General features: G+C 40.7%; 1 protein-coding gene across 1 annotated transcript in view; it reads right to left on the minus strand.

The window, feature by feature from the left end:
* The window catches only part of TNS3 (tensin 3), a 312789-nt gene that overhangs the window by 239786 nt on the left and 56814 nt on the right, over positions 1-16189 (minus strand). The window contains exons 9-11 of the mRNA XM_006876503.1: positions 12713-12842; positions 12274-12339; positions 10813-10917 (exon numbers count right to left, since the gene is read on the minus strand). Coding sequence (XP_006876565.1) covers positions 10813-10917; positions 12274-12339; positions 12713-12842 — 301 coding nt within the window. The remainder of the gene's footprint in view (positions 1-10812; positions 10918-12273; positions 12340-12712; positions 12843-16189) is intronic.

Genomic DNA, 16189 nt, shown 5'->3' on the forward strand with positions numbered 1-16189 from the left:
CTCTTGGACCTCCTCATTTCTTCCATTTGTTTTAGCATCTCTACGCTGGAGATGAAGTTTCAGTGTCTCTTCTGACATCCATTTTGACCTTTTCCTTCTTCCTTGTCTTCTTAATGACTTTTTGCTTTCTTCATGTGTGATGTTTTATATATATCAACTATCAGGACCACATACACACACAAAACAAAGTGATAGCAGCAAATTCATACCTAGTAACTATTATACTAAAGGTAAATCTGAATGTAATTGATTCACTGCACAAATCAGGAGAGAGTAACAGAATGAATTAAAAAAAACATGACCCATCATTTGTGTATCTGTAAGAGATGTATTGTAGACACAAAACAAAAAATAAGCCAAATATCAAAAGATGGAAAACATCTATCAAAGAAATGGTAACAACAAGGAACAGAAGATGCAGTATTAATTTAAAAAAATTATATAGAGGATGAGCAAAAACAGATTAGAAAGGATGGTATATATGATTAATGGATCAAACCAAGGATAAAACCATAAAAATGTCTATGCAACCAATGTGAGAACCCCAAAATACATAAATTAACAAAATTGAAAAAACAAATAGACAATACCACAATAATAGTAGAAGACTTTATTAACAAGCAAGAAACAAAACAAAGATACAGAAGATATAACAAAATCAATCAACTTGACCTCATAGACATATACAGAACACTCCACCCAACAGCAGCATAGTATGAATTATTTTCTATTGAGGACTCTTTTTCTTTCCCTTGAGGTGCAATGCATACTGAAGGCTGTAATCTTTGATCTTCATAAGTATTTCAAGTCTTCTTCACTTCCAGCAAGCAAGGTTGTGTCATCTGCATATCCCAGATAGTTAATGAGGACCTACAATCTGATGTCACATGCTTCTTCTCATCATCCAACTTCTTTGATTTTTCTCTCAGTATTCAGATTGAACAAGTATGGTGAAAGGATACAGCCCTGGTGCACACCTTTCCTGACTTTGAACCATTCAGTGTCCTTTTATTGTTTTAATGACTGCCTACTGGAGTTGTTATGGGTCAGAACCAACTCGATTATGCAAGTTAACAACAACAACATTGGAGTCCTGGTGTGGCACTGTGGGTTAATGCGTCAGACTGCAAAGTCATTTGAATTGCAAGGTTGGTGGTTTAAGTTCACCAGCTGCTCCTTGGAAACGCTATACAGAGTCGCTATGGGTATGGCACTTAACAACAACATTGGTCTATGTACAGCTTCCTCGTGAGCACAGTGAAATATTCTGGAACACCCATTCTTCATAGTGGTACTCAAGTTTTTTATAATCCACACAGTTGAATGCCTTTGCATAATCAGTAAAGCACAAGCCAACTTCTTTCTGGTATTCTCTGCTTTCAGCCAAGATCTATCTGATGTCAGCAATGATATCCCTAGTTCCCCAATCTCTTTGGAATCTGACTTGATTTCTGGCAGCTTCCTGTTAATGTACAGCTGCAATTGCTTCTTAATTATCTTCAGCAAAATTTTACTTGTATGTGACATTAATAATATTGTTTGATGATTTTCCCATTCTGTTCAGTTGCCTTTCTTTGTAATGGGCACAAATATGAATCTTTTCCAATTAGTTGGCCAAGTAGCTATCTTCCATATGGCATAGACAAGTGAGCTCCTACGTCACTGTACTAGTTTGTTAAAACATTTTCACTTGTCCTCCCTCAACACGTGGAACCTTGTTTCCCCCCAACACCTTCAGTGTAACTTGGACTTCTTCTTTCAGTACCATTGGTTCTTGATCATACGGTACCTCTTAATATGATTGAACATCAACCAAATCTATTTGGTACAGCGACTCTGTGCATACCTTCTATCTTCTTCTAATGCTTCGTTCATCATTCAATATTTTGTCCATAGAATCTTTAAATATTGTGACCTGAGGCTTGAATTTTCACTTCAGTTTTTTTCAGCTTGAGATATGCTGAGTGTATTTTTCACTTTTGGTTTTCTAACTCAAGGTCTTTGCACATTTCATTATGTAACATGTGACTGACCGTGTTCTCGAGCTACCCATCATTTCTTCCAGCCACTTGGTGTTGTTGTTAAGTACTGTGGAGTTGGTTTCAACTTATAGTGACCCTGCACAGGGTTTCCGAGGCTGTAAATCTTTATGAAGGAGCAGAAAGCCTCATCTTTCTCCCGCGGAACCGCTGGTAGTTTTGAACTGCTGACCTTGAGGTTGGCAGCCTGACTTGTAACCACTATGCTACCAGAGCTCCAGCCACTTTAGCTTCTCTAAATTCAACAGCAAGTTTTAGAGACTCTCCTGACGTCCAATTTGGCCTTTCTTTCCTAATGACCTTTTGCTTTCTTCAGGTATGATGTTCTTGATGTCATTTCACAATTCTTCTGGTGTGTGGTCATTAGTGTTTAATTCATTCAATCTGTTCTCGAGATGGTCTCTAGTTTAGGTGGAACATACTCACCTACAGCAATACACTTCAAGATAGATCTTAAGAAGAGATGGAGGCAGAGATGATGGAATGAAGAGAGACAGCAGCTGAGGACTCTAGACTCATGGTAAGAGAAAGGTTGAGAGACGCTGGCCAGGGGGCTGGCTTGCAGAATGTGTCCTTTGGTTGTTTAAATGACTATATATTTCTGAGCGTTTTTGGGTACATCAAAAAAACAAAAACCAGAGGGAATAGAAGTATATACTGTTGAATGATGATGCACAGAGGGGACTGTAATCATTGCAATGAAATGAAATGCGATAGGATGAGTGCAAATCTGATGTTCTCTCATGTAAACTATCACTCAATTCACAATAAAAGAAAGAATTTTTTTCTAGATAGATCTTGACATCTTCTTTTTGAGTGTGAATATGATGCCATTCATCTTCAGTTCTTCTTCCAGGCATAGCACACCATATAACCGTCAGATTCAAATGGTCAGTACTAGTCCATTTCAGCTCACTCATACCTAGGATATCAATCTTTATGTGTCCTATTTCGCTTTTGATCAATTCCCATTTTCCTAGATTCATACTTCATATACGCCATGTTCCAATTACTAATGGATATTTGCAGATGCTTCTTCATATTTTGAGTTGGGACCCACCCCCCGTCAGCAAATAAAGGTCCTGAAAGCTTTATTCCATTCATGTCACCATGTTCAACTCTACTTTGAGGAGGCAGCTCTTTCCTGTCACATTTTGAACACTTTCCAACCTGAGGGACTTGCATTTTGGCATTATATCTGACAATATTCCAGTGCTATTCATAATATTTTCATTTACTGGCACTACATATGATGATAATTTATTGCTATTCAGAAGGTTTTTAGTGGCTAAACATTCAGAACTGGTTAGCTGCTTCTTCCTAGTCTGTCTTAGTCTGGAAGCGACACTGAAAACTGTCTACCAGTGGTGACCCTGCTGGTATTTATTAGAGGAAGCATTGCTTCCTCAGCTATATTTTGATTGCCTTCCAACCTGAGGGACTCATCGTCCGACACTGCTGTTGATTCACTTTTCAGTGGCTGTCCATTTGGGAAGTGGTCTGCCTCTTCTTTTTCCTCCTGTTTCTTAGTCTGGAAGCTCTGCTGAAACGTATCCTCCATGGTGATTCTGTTGGTATTTAAAATACTGGTGGCACAGCAAAACAGAAACAACCATAGTATGAAGAACTGACAACCAAAATTCTTAGGACACAACAAAATAGTGCTTAGAGGAGAACTGATAGCAATAAACCCACCCCCTTAAAAAAGAAAAGGAAAAATAAAAAAATAAAACTTAACCCAACATCTCAACACTTAGGAAAAAACAGCCAAAAAAAAAAAAAAAATGCCTACAGTCATTGTAAGAAGAGAAATAATAAAGATTGTACCATAAATAAATGAAATAGAAAACCAATAGAAATAATCAAGAAAAGTAGAAGTTGATTCTTTGAAAGGGTTATTAAAAATGATGAACGACTAACAAATCTAAATGAAGGAGAAGATGCAAATAACAAGAATTTGTTAAATAGGCAATGTTACAATAGAACCAACGGAAATAAAAAGGATAAAAAGATAATGCTTCGTAGTACTGTGGAGTCCCGGTGTGGTGCACTAAGATAAAGCACTGGACTGCAAGGGTGGTTTGAACCATAAGGTCAGCTGTTCAAACCCACCAGCTGCTCCTTGGAAACCCTATACAAGGTCACTATGAGTCGGAACCAACTCGACGTCACTTAACAACAACAATGGAATACCAAACTTGAAAATAAAGAATAAGTGTATAAATTTCTGTAAGCAAATTACCTTCCCAAACTATCACAATCTGAGGTGTAATATTTGAAAAGACTCGGCACAAAAGAAGAAATTGAACAGATCCTTAAAAAAACCATAAAACAAACCCCTCCAAAAGTCCTGGGCCAGATGATTTCACTGGAAAACTCTAACAACTTTTCAGATAAGAGTTGACGGTAATTCTACTCAAACTATTCCAGAACATAGAAAAAGATGGCATATTCCTGAACTCATTCTTTGAAGGAAGTTAACCTTGGTAGCAAAGCCAGGCAAAACTACCACCAAAAGAAATTATAGATTAATACCGCTCGTGGGGCATCCTTGGGTGGCACCATAGGATAAGCACTCAACTCCAAGGTCGGTTTGAACTGCAAGGTCGATGGATCAAACTCACCAGCCGCTCCTCAGAAACCTTATACAGGGTTGTTATGAGTTGGAACCGACATAACAGCACTTGGCATGTCCTTCACGGAGCCCTGGTGTGGTGCTGGAGGATAAGCAATGGACCACAAGTTTTATTTGAACCACAAAGTTGGTGGTTCAAACTCACCAGCCGCTCCTTAGAATCTTTATACAGGATTGCTATGAATTGGAACTGAGTCAATAACACTTAACAACAATAAATCCCTCATGAACACAGATGTAAAAGTTTACAGCAAACTCATACCTAGTAGAGTACATATAAAAGAAACTATAAAAAAATACACATATCATGACCAAGTAGAATTTATACAAGGGACAGAAGGGTGGATTGACATTAGAAAAGAAGTTAAAGCAATCTACCACATAATTAAAAAAATATTTAAAGAACCACATGATGATAAAACTGATGCAGAAAAGGCATTTAACAAAATGCAACACCTATTCTCAAGTAAAGAATGCTCAGCAAAATGGGAATAGAAGAGAAATCCCTTAACATTACTAAGGGCATATCCACAAAATCAGAAACATGAACCAATGGAACAAAATTGAAAACACAAAAGTAAATTCATCTACCAGAGATAACTGATTTTTGAGAAAGGATCAAACTCCATTAAATGGGGAAGAGGTAGCCCCTTTAATAAATGGTGCTGGCATATAACTGGATACCCATTTCTAAAACAAAATGAAGCAGGATTCATACCTCTCACCCTATATAAAACCTAACTCAACATGTATTTAAGACCTAAATGTGAAGCCATAAATAATCTGAATGAAAAACACTGGGGCAAAATGACAGAACCTAATACATGGCATAAAAACTCTGAAACATAGGTATAACATTAGGTGATTATCAAGATGACAGCAGTTTCCTAAAAATGAAATATCTATGTCCATCAAAAGACCTCACCATAATAGCAAAATGACAACTCATAGACTTGGAAAAGTTTAGGCAATGACATATCAGACAAGGAAATAATCTCTGAAATTTATAGAAAATTTTAACACTTCAACAATAAAACATCAACAATTGAATGTTTAAAATGGGCCGAGAGTATGAACAGACACTTCACTATAGGCATTGAGGTGGCTATCAAACACACGAAGAAACGCTCATGATCATTAGCTATTAGAGAGATGCAAATCTAAATAACAAAGTGATTATCATTTAAACCCAGCATTGATACCAAAATTAACAACAACAACCGTAATGTTCACTGCAGCACTGTTTATATTATAACAGCAACAAATGGAAACCGCCTAAGTGCCCACGATGGACGAATGGACCAACAAACTATGGTACATACACGCTATGGAACACTATGTTAAAGAGTAATGATGAATCTGAGAAAAACCTCACAACATGGGTGGATCCAGAGGACATTATGCGGAGTGAAAATAGTCTATCACAAAAGGAAAAATAACGTATGAGACTTCTACTACAAAAATTCAAGGAAAGGTTTACTCACAGAAAGAAACATTCTTAGAAGTTTACCAGGAATGGGAGGGAAAGGAAAAAGCAAGCCACAAAGTAGAGGGTAGAGACATATAAGTATACTGACTTGCATGAAGGGAAAGGCAATATACAATTAGGGGGAGATTAGCACAAAATGATCAGGGCAAAGAAAGACACTAGAAGGAGTTAAAAGCAATAAATACTATAACATACACAATCCTGCATTCCTGTTAACAATACTCCATGAGTGGATACATAGACGGACGCTCAAGGAGAATGGGGATACACTCGTGAGTAAATCTACATCCATCTTGTGAGAGGCCATTTAACGTGCAACTATTGTTCTGTCCCCATTCCAAAGAAAGGTGATCCAACGAAACGCAGAAAACATCACACTACATCTGAAGTCACTAATGTTATTCCTCATTCATCGACTTTTTCTGAATGCAGCCTAAATTTCTGGCCTCTCCCTGTCAATGAACTACAGCAATCATTTTTAAAGTATCCTCAGCCAATTTTACTTGCAAGTCGTATTTTTTGTGCGTGTTAATTAGGTGAATGTTTACAGAAAAGATCATCAGCTCTACATTCAGCAAACCATACACCTTGTTTCATCTCAATGATTACAACATCGGTCCCATTTCTTCCTTGTGGCTCCTCATTCACATCTTATATTTCACAAATGAACAAGGTAAAAACATTTCATGTGCACCTACAAGACAAACAGTATGTATGTTCATTTAAATGTCCAAAGAGCACATTCTGCCAGCCACTCTCTGTATCGGCTGTTGCTGCTTTTCTAAGTAGGAATCCCACGCTTCACTCAGGCTCTTCCTTCTTGATGGTTTGGGGATTATCTGCTCCTGAAATCAAAGATTACCTAGTCCTTCCTTTTAGTTACACGTCTTCTACAATTACAGTTGTGTTGCATGTGATATTAATGATGATCTTTGATGATCTCTGCATTTCGTTGGGTCATCTTTGTTTGGAAAGGGCACACATATAGATCTTTTCCAATCAATTGGCCAGATAGCTGTCTTCCACATTTCGTGGTACAGATAAATGAGTGACTCTAGTCGCATCAGTTTGTTGAAATATTTCCATTTGTATCCCATCAATTCCTAGGAACCTGCTTATCGTCAATGCCTTCAGTACAGCTTGGATTTTTTTGTTTATGACCATTATATTTGGATCATACTGTACTTCTTGAAATGACTGAATATAGACCAATAATTTTTGTTCAGTGACTGTATTCCTTCTATCTTCTGTGGATGCTTCCTGCATCATTCAATATTGAGCTCCCAAATCCTTCAATATTGCAACTCTTGAGTTGAAGTTTTTCTTAAGTTCTTTCAACTTGACAAATGCTAACCATGTTCTTCCCTTTTGCTTTTCTGACTCTAGGTATCTCAACATCTCATTGTAATACTTCACTATGTCTTCTTGTAAAGAATTTTTTCGTAAAGAAATGAAAAAAAAATTCTCCTTTGAAATTTTCTCTTCCGTTCTTTCACGTCATCATTCCTTCCAGTCACGGTCACTTCTCTACATTCAGAGTCTCTTCTGACAGCAATTCTGCCCTTTTCTTTTTAATGACCTTTGGCTTTCTTCATGTTCTTGATGTTATTCCACAATTCCTCTGATTTTCTGTCATTACTGTCTAATGCCTCAAATCTGTTCTTTAGATGATCTCTAAAATCAGGTGGGATAAACTCAAGATCATAATTTGGCTCACATGGACTTGTTTTAATTTTTATCAGCTTCAGCCTGAATTTGCATCTGAGCAATTGGTGGTCTGTTTCACAGTTGGCCCTGTTTGTTTTGGTTGATGATATTGAGCTTCTCCATTTTCTCTTCCCACAGATATACAGTAACTGTTTATGTTTTTGAAAAAAGGGAGGACCTCTGGCAGCGTAGTGGTTACAAATTGGGCTGTGAACCATAAGGTCAGTGGTTTGAAACTACCAGCCGCTCCATAGGAGAAAGATGAGGCTTTCTACTCCTGTAAAGATTTACACCCTAGGAAACCCTGTACAGGGTCGCTATGGGTCGGAACTGACTCGACGGCACTTAACAACAACAACAACAACAACAACTTGCAGTGAAGAAGTCATTGGCCTTATAAAATTCTGTGACAAGATTTCCAGCATCGTTTCCATCAACATGGCCAGATGTTCCAACTACCAATCCATTCTATCTGTTGCCAACTTTTGCATTCCAATCACCAGTAATTAATCAATGCATCTTGATTACATATTAGATGTTAGACTAGAGAAGTTGGTAGAGTTATTCAATTTATCATTGGCTTTCGTGATTGGTGCATAAATTTGAATTACAGTTGTATTAACAGAGCTTCCTTGTGTTGTTGTCAAATGTTGTCCAGTAGGTTCAGACTCGCAGCAACTCTGTCTAGGGTTTCCAAGGATCAGCTGGTAGGTCTGAACCACCAGCCTTGTGGTTAGCACTCCACAGCTTATCCTACAGTATCACGTCAAGTTCTCCTTGTAGGTGTATGGGTATTACTGTATCACAGGCAGCACTGTATTTCAAGACAGATCTTTAAATGTTCTTTTTGTCTCTGAACGTGATGCCATTCCTCTTCAATTTGTCATTCCAGCATAGTAAACTGTATAACTGTCCCATATAGAATGGCCAACATCAGTCCATATCAGCTCATTAATGCTTAGGATATTGATCTTTGCGCATTCCATTCAGTTTTTGATGACTTCCAATTTCCCCAGATTCATACATCATACATTCCACATTTCTATTAGTGGAGGTTTGCAGCTGTTTCTTCTCATTTTGAGTTGTGCCCCATCAGCAAATGAAGGTACTGAAAGCTGTGCTCCAGCCACATTATTAAGGCCAATTCTACTTTGAGGAGGCAGCCTGGCACCCAGTCATACTTTGAGTACCTTCAACCTGAAGAGATCATCTTCCAGCACCATAATGTTCCACTGCTATTCATAAGGTTTTCAGTGGCTAACCTTTCAGAAGTGGTCTACCTCGCCTTCGTCCTAGTAAGTCTTAGTCTGGAAGCTCTGCTGACACCTGCCCACCACGGGCGACCCTGCTGGTATATAAAATGCCGATGCCATAACCTTCAGTATATCACAGCAACGCACTAACCACCACAGTACGACAGACTGACAGATGAGTGGTGGTTACAATGAATATCAATAGATATACTGGTAATAAAAAGTTCTGTAGTTGAATGGTTGGTAACCTTTGTTTAAATGGATCATTTCTGTAGGAATTCTCATATCTCTTAAGATGCTAGTGTGCACTGTGAGTCTATAAGAAACAATACGTAGCGTGCCCAAGCCTTTTCAGCTTTGGTATGTGCTGGTATGTGGAAGGACTAGCGCCGGAGTAGTACATACTAGGCTAGAATGCCCTGTTACTTTATAGCTAGCTTCCACAACGCTTGCCCATGGACCCCTAAACTTTCTTCTCTTATTATTAATGCCCTTGGTATTGAAAGTCTGTCTCTAGACCTGGACTTTTGGTCCAAGTTTATTCTGAGTCCCCAAACTTTCTTTTAGTTCAAGCGTACCACAAACCCACAAAGGTGCATGCCTCCCCCAGCATGAGTACAACACGGCATATGCAAGCAGAGGAATATACAATCAGCATCTTTCCCATATTGACTACAAGGTCGTCTTCCTGGAACCACCGAGAGTTCAGCGATTCACAAAGATGGGGCAGTCTGGCTTTCATTTCCTTTAGCTTTATTAGATCTGGAGATAGCAAATGTATTTTGATTTTGATGATGGTGGTGGTGGTAGTGTGCTGTGGAGTCGGTTCCAACTCATAGTGACCCCGCACAGGATTTCCAAGGCTGTTAATCTTTACAGGAGCAGAAAGCCTCATCTTTCTCAGCTGGTAGTTTCAAACTGCTGACCTTGAGGTTAGCAGGCTGACTCGTAACTGCTACACTATCAGAATTCCTTTTTGATTTTAATAGTAGACTGTGTTTTCATAGACTCTTCAAAATCAGGTATGATTCCTAGTTAATGATGAAAAAGCTTAAAGACTCGAGTTGTTACAAGGCAGGGTGAAGAGTTCCTTCTCTTTCTTTGAGATCTCCTCTAATTGTTTCTTTAAGTATTTCCAGCATAGGGCTATCCTTTCATTCTTTTTGCCTCCTTCGTGTTTCTACTTGTGGCACAAACAGTATATTCCACTGATGACCAGAGAACAGGGTTGAGTGCGATGGAATCACAAGAGCAGATATTGCAATGTATCCCCTTAAAACACAGATACCCGTGTACCTAGCAAACAACAGTAAAAACAAATGTCTCTTGCTTGTTGGGTTTCATAATTGGTGGATGATTACCCATGACCGGACACTTGGCATTCACCCTACCCAAAAAGGGAGGCAGAGAAGGAGGGAGGTACTCAGAGGACCTAGTCCTTGGACATGGTTATGTTACACAGGTATAAAGAAGGTCCTATATGTGACGTCATTGATTGTCTTCCCCTTAGTCACAGCTCTGCAACACTGCGACCAAAAGTCTACCAGCGTATTTCTTATGCTTTCCCTCCAACTGTGTCATCTAGCAGCATTTTCCCTTTATGAGCATACGGTGGTATATTTCTGATGATATGAATATGAACAGCTGTTTCCTTTATCCCTTTCTTCCTGGTGATTCAGCAGCACATACCTTCTCCATCCATACTCAGGTTCTCATAGGAGTCCCAGCGAATCAGTGGGTCTGCAGTATTGTAGTCAACAGTCACTCCATGGTCGTTGCGCACATGTTCAGAGCCTGCACAAGAATGGCAGATAGTGTCAGGCCCTGAAAACCCAGCACCTCCCCCCAGCTGACTGGGCCACATACGAGTGGTAGAAGGGAAGCTTCTAGACTCACATATCTCCTTGCTGCTGGTGTTAAGTGCCATCGAGTCGGTTCCGACTCGTAGCAACCTTGTGTACGATTTGCAAGGAGCAGCTGGTGGGTTTGAACAGCTGATTCAAACCTACCTTGCGGTCCAGCACATTCTTCTGCAGCGCCACACCAAGACTCCTCCACAAGCATAGGCAATTGCATTGATCAGAGATATTATGCATTTTCAACCAAATAAACAACACTTAAAAGCACTCGGGGGACAGGAAAGTGGAGTGTCATTTGGTTACTGTGTGCTGTTCTCTGAATGCTACATCTGAAAAATTGGACCACCTCGATCAAGGTCTAAATCAGAAACAATCCTAGAGGCATAACTCAGTTGCAGAGCAAATGCATGGGAGAGACACAATCTGTGTCCAGACTTTCTGGATGCCCAGGTCTTGGGTCCTTCTTTAAGTCATTTTAGGAACACCTTTAATAATTTTCCCACACAAGTCTGTCAATTAACTGCTCATGTCTAACTCTACAACACTGAGCATACACAAAAAAGGACAATTATTTTCCATAGTAATTAAAAACTCAATGAAAACCTTTTTGTATATGGGCCTCAGTGATGGAAATGAATCATTCACCTTGACAATGTTGTTGTTGTTGTTAAGTGCCGTCGAGTCGGTTCCGACCCATAGCGACCCTGTACAGGGTTTCCGAGGGTGTAAATCTTTACGGGAGTAGAAAGCCTCATCTTTCTCCCGCGGAGCGGCTGGTAGTTTCGAACCGCTGACCTTAAGGTTCGCAGCCCGATTCGTAAGCACTACGCTACCAGAGCACCTTGACAATAAAGAGGACGATTTCTTTTGAAATGCACTTTTTATAAGAAAGGAGAGTTTGTTTTACAAATAAATACTTGCAGGTCACTGCTTCTAATTATTAAAATAAGACAAAATAATGTCTAGGGGAGAAGTAAACACTCAGCACAAGCTCAGAGAGGACCAAGGGAAAGAGCTTCAAAGTCACCAGCAGGGCACAGTCTCTGGAGACAGTTTTGTCCCCCCACTTGGATAAGTGACTTGGGTAAATCATGCCATCTTTCAGGGTCTCTGCAACCTTATTTTCTCCAAGTGCCCAGCATTCAAATGTTCTCCCTTTGTTCTTATTTCTTATTATAAATACTTGAAGCCTACACAAAGATGGGAGTATTGGACAACCACAAAATGTATCCACTACTATCCTCAACCTCCACTAACATTAGGTCACCTAGCATCTAGCTAGTCTACCCACCTTGGATTTTCTCAGGAGTGGCGGAGAAAACGAATTCGATTTTCCCATAGTCAAGAAAACGGTCATCTAAAAGACAAAGTATATTTTAGCGAATTGGACATACAGAGGGAAGAAAACGGCATGGATACTAGGCATTCATTCTGCTCTTATACTTCAGCCAGCCCATTACTACTCCCAAACCAGCAATAACGTATCCAGGGGCCTAGAATCTATTAGGCAGTGTCATTGTTTTTCTATATATCTGTCTTTTTCTCTGATGAACCAATGATCAGCATTTTATGAGGCTGACACTAATTTCATCAATAGATTAAAATTACCGGAAGGAAGGTGAGGCTTGGGGGAACAGGAAAAGACCCTAGATAGGAATCGAGAGAACAGACAAGCAAGTATAGGAGTACTCCCACGAATACTGAGGACGCGACATCTCCTGTAGCCTCACCTTTGCTGGCGTCATCCAGCTCTTCCTTCCCAAACACGAGCCCATAACCCTGGACAGCTCCAGTGTGAAACTGCAAGCGGAAGATGACGTCGCGGGTAGCAGAGCGGTACTTCTTGTGGTAACACTTCACCTGGTGGAAGGAGGGCAAGAAAACACCCAACATTATTAATTCAACACTGTGTCTTCCACTTTTAAGACATGGGGCTGCCAGTTTAGATTGTGGGGTCAAATCCTAAACCTAGGACCCCTCTGGAGGCGTCTGCGCTCACCAATGGCTGCACAAGGAGGCAATACATTAACCTTACACTGGCTGCACAGTTTTGGAAGACTTTTTACTGTACTTCTTCTCTCATGTTATCTCAACAGAACTAATATTTTGAAATGTCATGATTTTTAATCTCCAGACAGGTCACACCTAAACCTGTTCAGATGGTAAGAAGGTGCCCTGTTTTGGAAGACACCTAGAGGACGACATTCCCTGGCACCTTTTCCTAAATTTTAACAACTGAGGAAGGCTTTCTTTTACCTAAGCTTCCCATGTTTCAACTTAAAGCCTTTCTATTTTCACACAATAAGAAGCTGATGGCCAGTAGCATCAGTGATAAGAAAAATGGTTATGTGCAGAGAGGGGAAGAAAGATGGAGAGAGATGCTTGCCGAGGCAGTCCAAATGTTCTGGAGGTGGTCCCTAAATACTGCGAAAGATATTTAAAACTGAGGAGGTGGTATCATCCCTTGAAACTCAGATTCAGCAGATGCTTTGAGACAGAGACCAGGTCTTACTGGTGACTGTGCCCATAAGCCAATGGGAAGCACTGGTTTCAAGGCCTTAGCACTCTCAGGGGATTAGTAGAGAGAACATGTGTGCAGCCTGGGCCACTTGGAAGAAGGCTGGCCTGCAGTATAATCAACAGGAATGAGGACAGTTAAGAGCTCTGTGCCGGAGGTAGGGCACACTCCCATACCCTAGACAAAGGGGCAGGAGTCCCTGCCCCGCATATGGAGCAGGAGAGCAGGCAACTCTTCAGGGAGTGTCAGAACCCAACAGCAGGTCTAACTCAGCTCTCAGATCAGAGAGCCTCGTAGCAGCTGACTCCATCATCAGTGAGAGGAAGCTGATTCAAGGGTAAGGTCCTCTCTGAGGTAGTCGCATTTCTAGAAAGATACTTTCAACAGATAAAGAAAGCTTAAAGTATTACTAACTGTACACAGTAAATGAGAACCCACAACAACTGTTATTCGTCACCTCTGATTCAGAGCAAGCCCATGTATGCCACAGTAAAATTGGCTTCCATAGAGTTTTCAGTGACTCATTTTTGGGAGTAGATTATCAAGCCTTTCTTCTAAGTTGCTTCTAGATGAACTGAAGCTTTCAATCTTCCAGGTAACAGTTGAGCATGTTAATCATTTGTACCACCCAGGTCATTCAAGATAGCAATAACCGGTATGGTATAAACTAGGGATGCAGAAGCATTTTGCAGATGGAGTTTCCTTTATCCCAGTCAACCAGAGGAACTATTCCACTGAAGACAGAAACAAGACACAGGAAGCCACGGCCAGGGTATGGGAGGGCTGTGGCCCTCTGGATAGAAACAGTGCTGTTTACCTTTGTCCTATCTGCAAGGAAACACTCTGATAAAGAAATCCCATCAAACTATCAGGGGATGTTTCATGTTGATAAACATTCCTAAGCACTTATTCCCATTGCTGGACTGTCCTGCCCACTGTCCTGTCCTTCAGGAGCAGAAATACTAAAACTCTAGTTTACTTTCCAACAGCAAACGACAACATAATCACCAACCATCCATCTCTGTAGAACTCTTACACATCTCTGGCTCCTTTAAGAATGTGCTAACAGAACAATTACGCCCTCTCCTCTGTGCTCCCAGACTCAGCCCACCACAGACCTTTCCCAAATGAACCTGCCCCATGTCTACTGCATTGGGCAGCTGTAGAAAGAAGCCCCTTTCAGCAGAGGGGGATCACTCCACACCCTCTGTCATTGAGGATAGTGACAACTGCCTCCTGCTTATCTTCTTCCCATTAGCTGCCTTGAACCAAGGGAGTGAAAAAAGATAGTGGGGAAAAGGAAGAGAGAGGTCCATATTTAATGTGTTCTGAGTCTCAAAACTTTAAACTTAAACAAAAGGAAGGTCACAAAAAATCTCCAGTCCACAAGAGAAACAGAGCCAGCAACCCCCACAATTTTGATACAGAGAGAATAAGCTGCCCAAAGAACAGAGCATCTGCTAAGACATGGGGTACATTCTGCCCTAGGAATAAGGGAACACTTCTAAGAGGAAGGTAGACTTTGGGTAAAGACATGACAAATGGGTGAATAGTTCCTGGTCAACTTCCTTGGGTCAGGGTGGGGAGCATTACAGCATTTCCTACAGCATTTTAGGCATACACAGTCTCATGGGAGTGGATGCAGCAGAGTGTCCACTCAGTCGTAACTCCCTTCTAGTGAACACACTTCACTTGCAATGATGTGATCCTCCTCTCCTATCTATCCAAGGTTATCAAACAATTCATTCCATTACTCCCAACCTTCATCTGCACAACTCAGCCAAACACAAATCGTGGTAGTCCTGGGAACGCAGGGGGAGAAGTCGGCCTTGGAAGAGTTCTCCAAGGTAGGAGATGGGGTTCTACCATTCCTGGTTTCTACCTCAGCTCCAAGTGCAGGCACCTGGCACTGAGTGGGATCCTAGAGTTTGAAGGCGAGGATTTGTTCACATTACAAATTTTCCAATTAGGGCTCAGAAAGGGAAGAATCAGGGAGCGATTTCAGTGTCACAGGACAGCTTGCTTGCCCTGCACGAACGTGACACTCTCGGAAGGGATTCCCATGCGTTTTGTGATAACACCACTGCATGCTGCCCTGAGATACTAACCCCTGAGTCAGAAGGTAGTTCATTAATGCACCCTCTGTTCACACTCCCTTCTTCCCCCCACCCCCCCGCCCCATATCAGGGGAGGGAAACATCACCCCACCCTAGTCCTCCTGATGGTCCTCAGGATCTGATATCAGCTCTCCTCCAAAATGTGCCACAGAAAACCTTCAGTGTCTCCCTGGTGTGGTGTTCCTGGCAATGTTCAACACTTCAGGTTTATACCTTAAGACAGAATTGAGCCACCAGCCAGGAGCACAGCCTCTGCCTTCTCAGGTGGCCTCCTGGGTGCCCAGAACGATGTGTCAATCAATGCATTTTAGCTTCACTGAATACAGATGAGAAATGTATTCTTAACACTTAGTGGAAAGAGTCATCAATATTTTGTTTGATACTAAGGCCTCAAATTCCTCCTTTTAACATAATAATCAATAGTAAAATTTCATAAAAGTCTCTGATTTTTCTTTTATCTCTTTGGCTTCAGTATGTTTACTTCTCTAGAGAGTTTCTAGAAAGCATTGGACTTTTCCCTTCAGATTTTAAACCACCTTCCCTTGAAACAACAAATAAAGAGGAATGTGATC

This window comes from Chrysochloris asiatica, unplaced genomic scaffold (assembly GCF_000296735.1).
Source record: "Chrysochloris asiatica unplaced genomic scaffold, ChrAsi1.0 scaffold00384, whole genome shotgun sequence".
NCBI lineage: Eukaryota > Metazoa > Chordata > Mammalia > Afrosoricida > Chrysochloridae > Chrysochloris > Chrysochloris asiatica.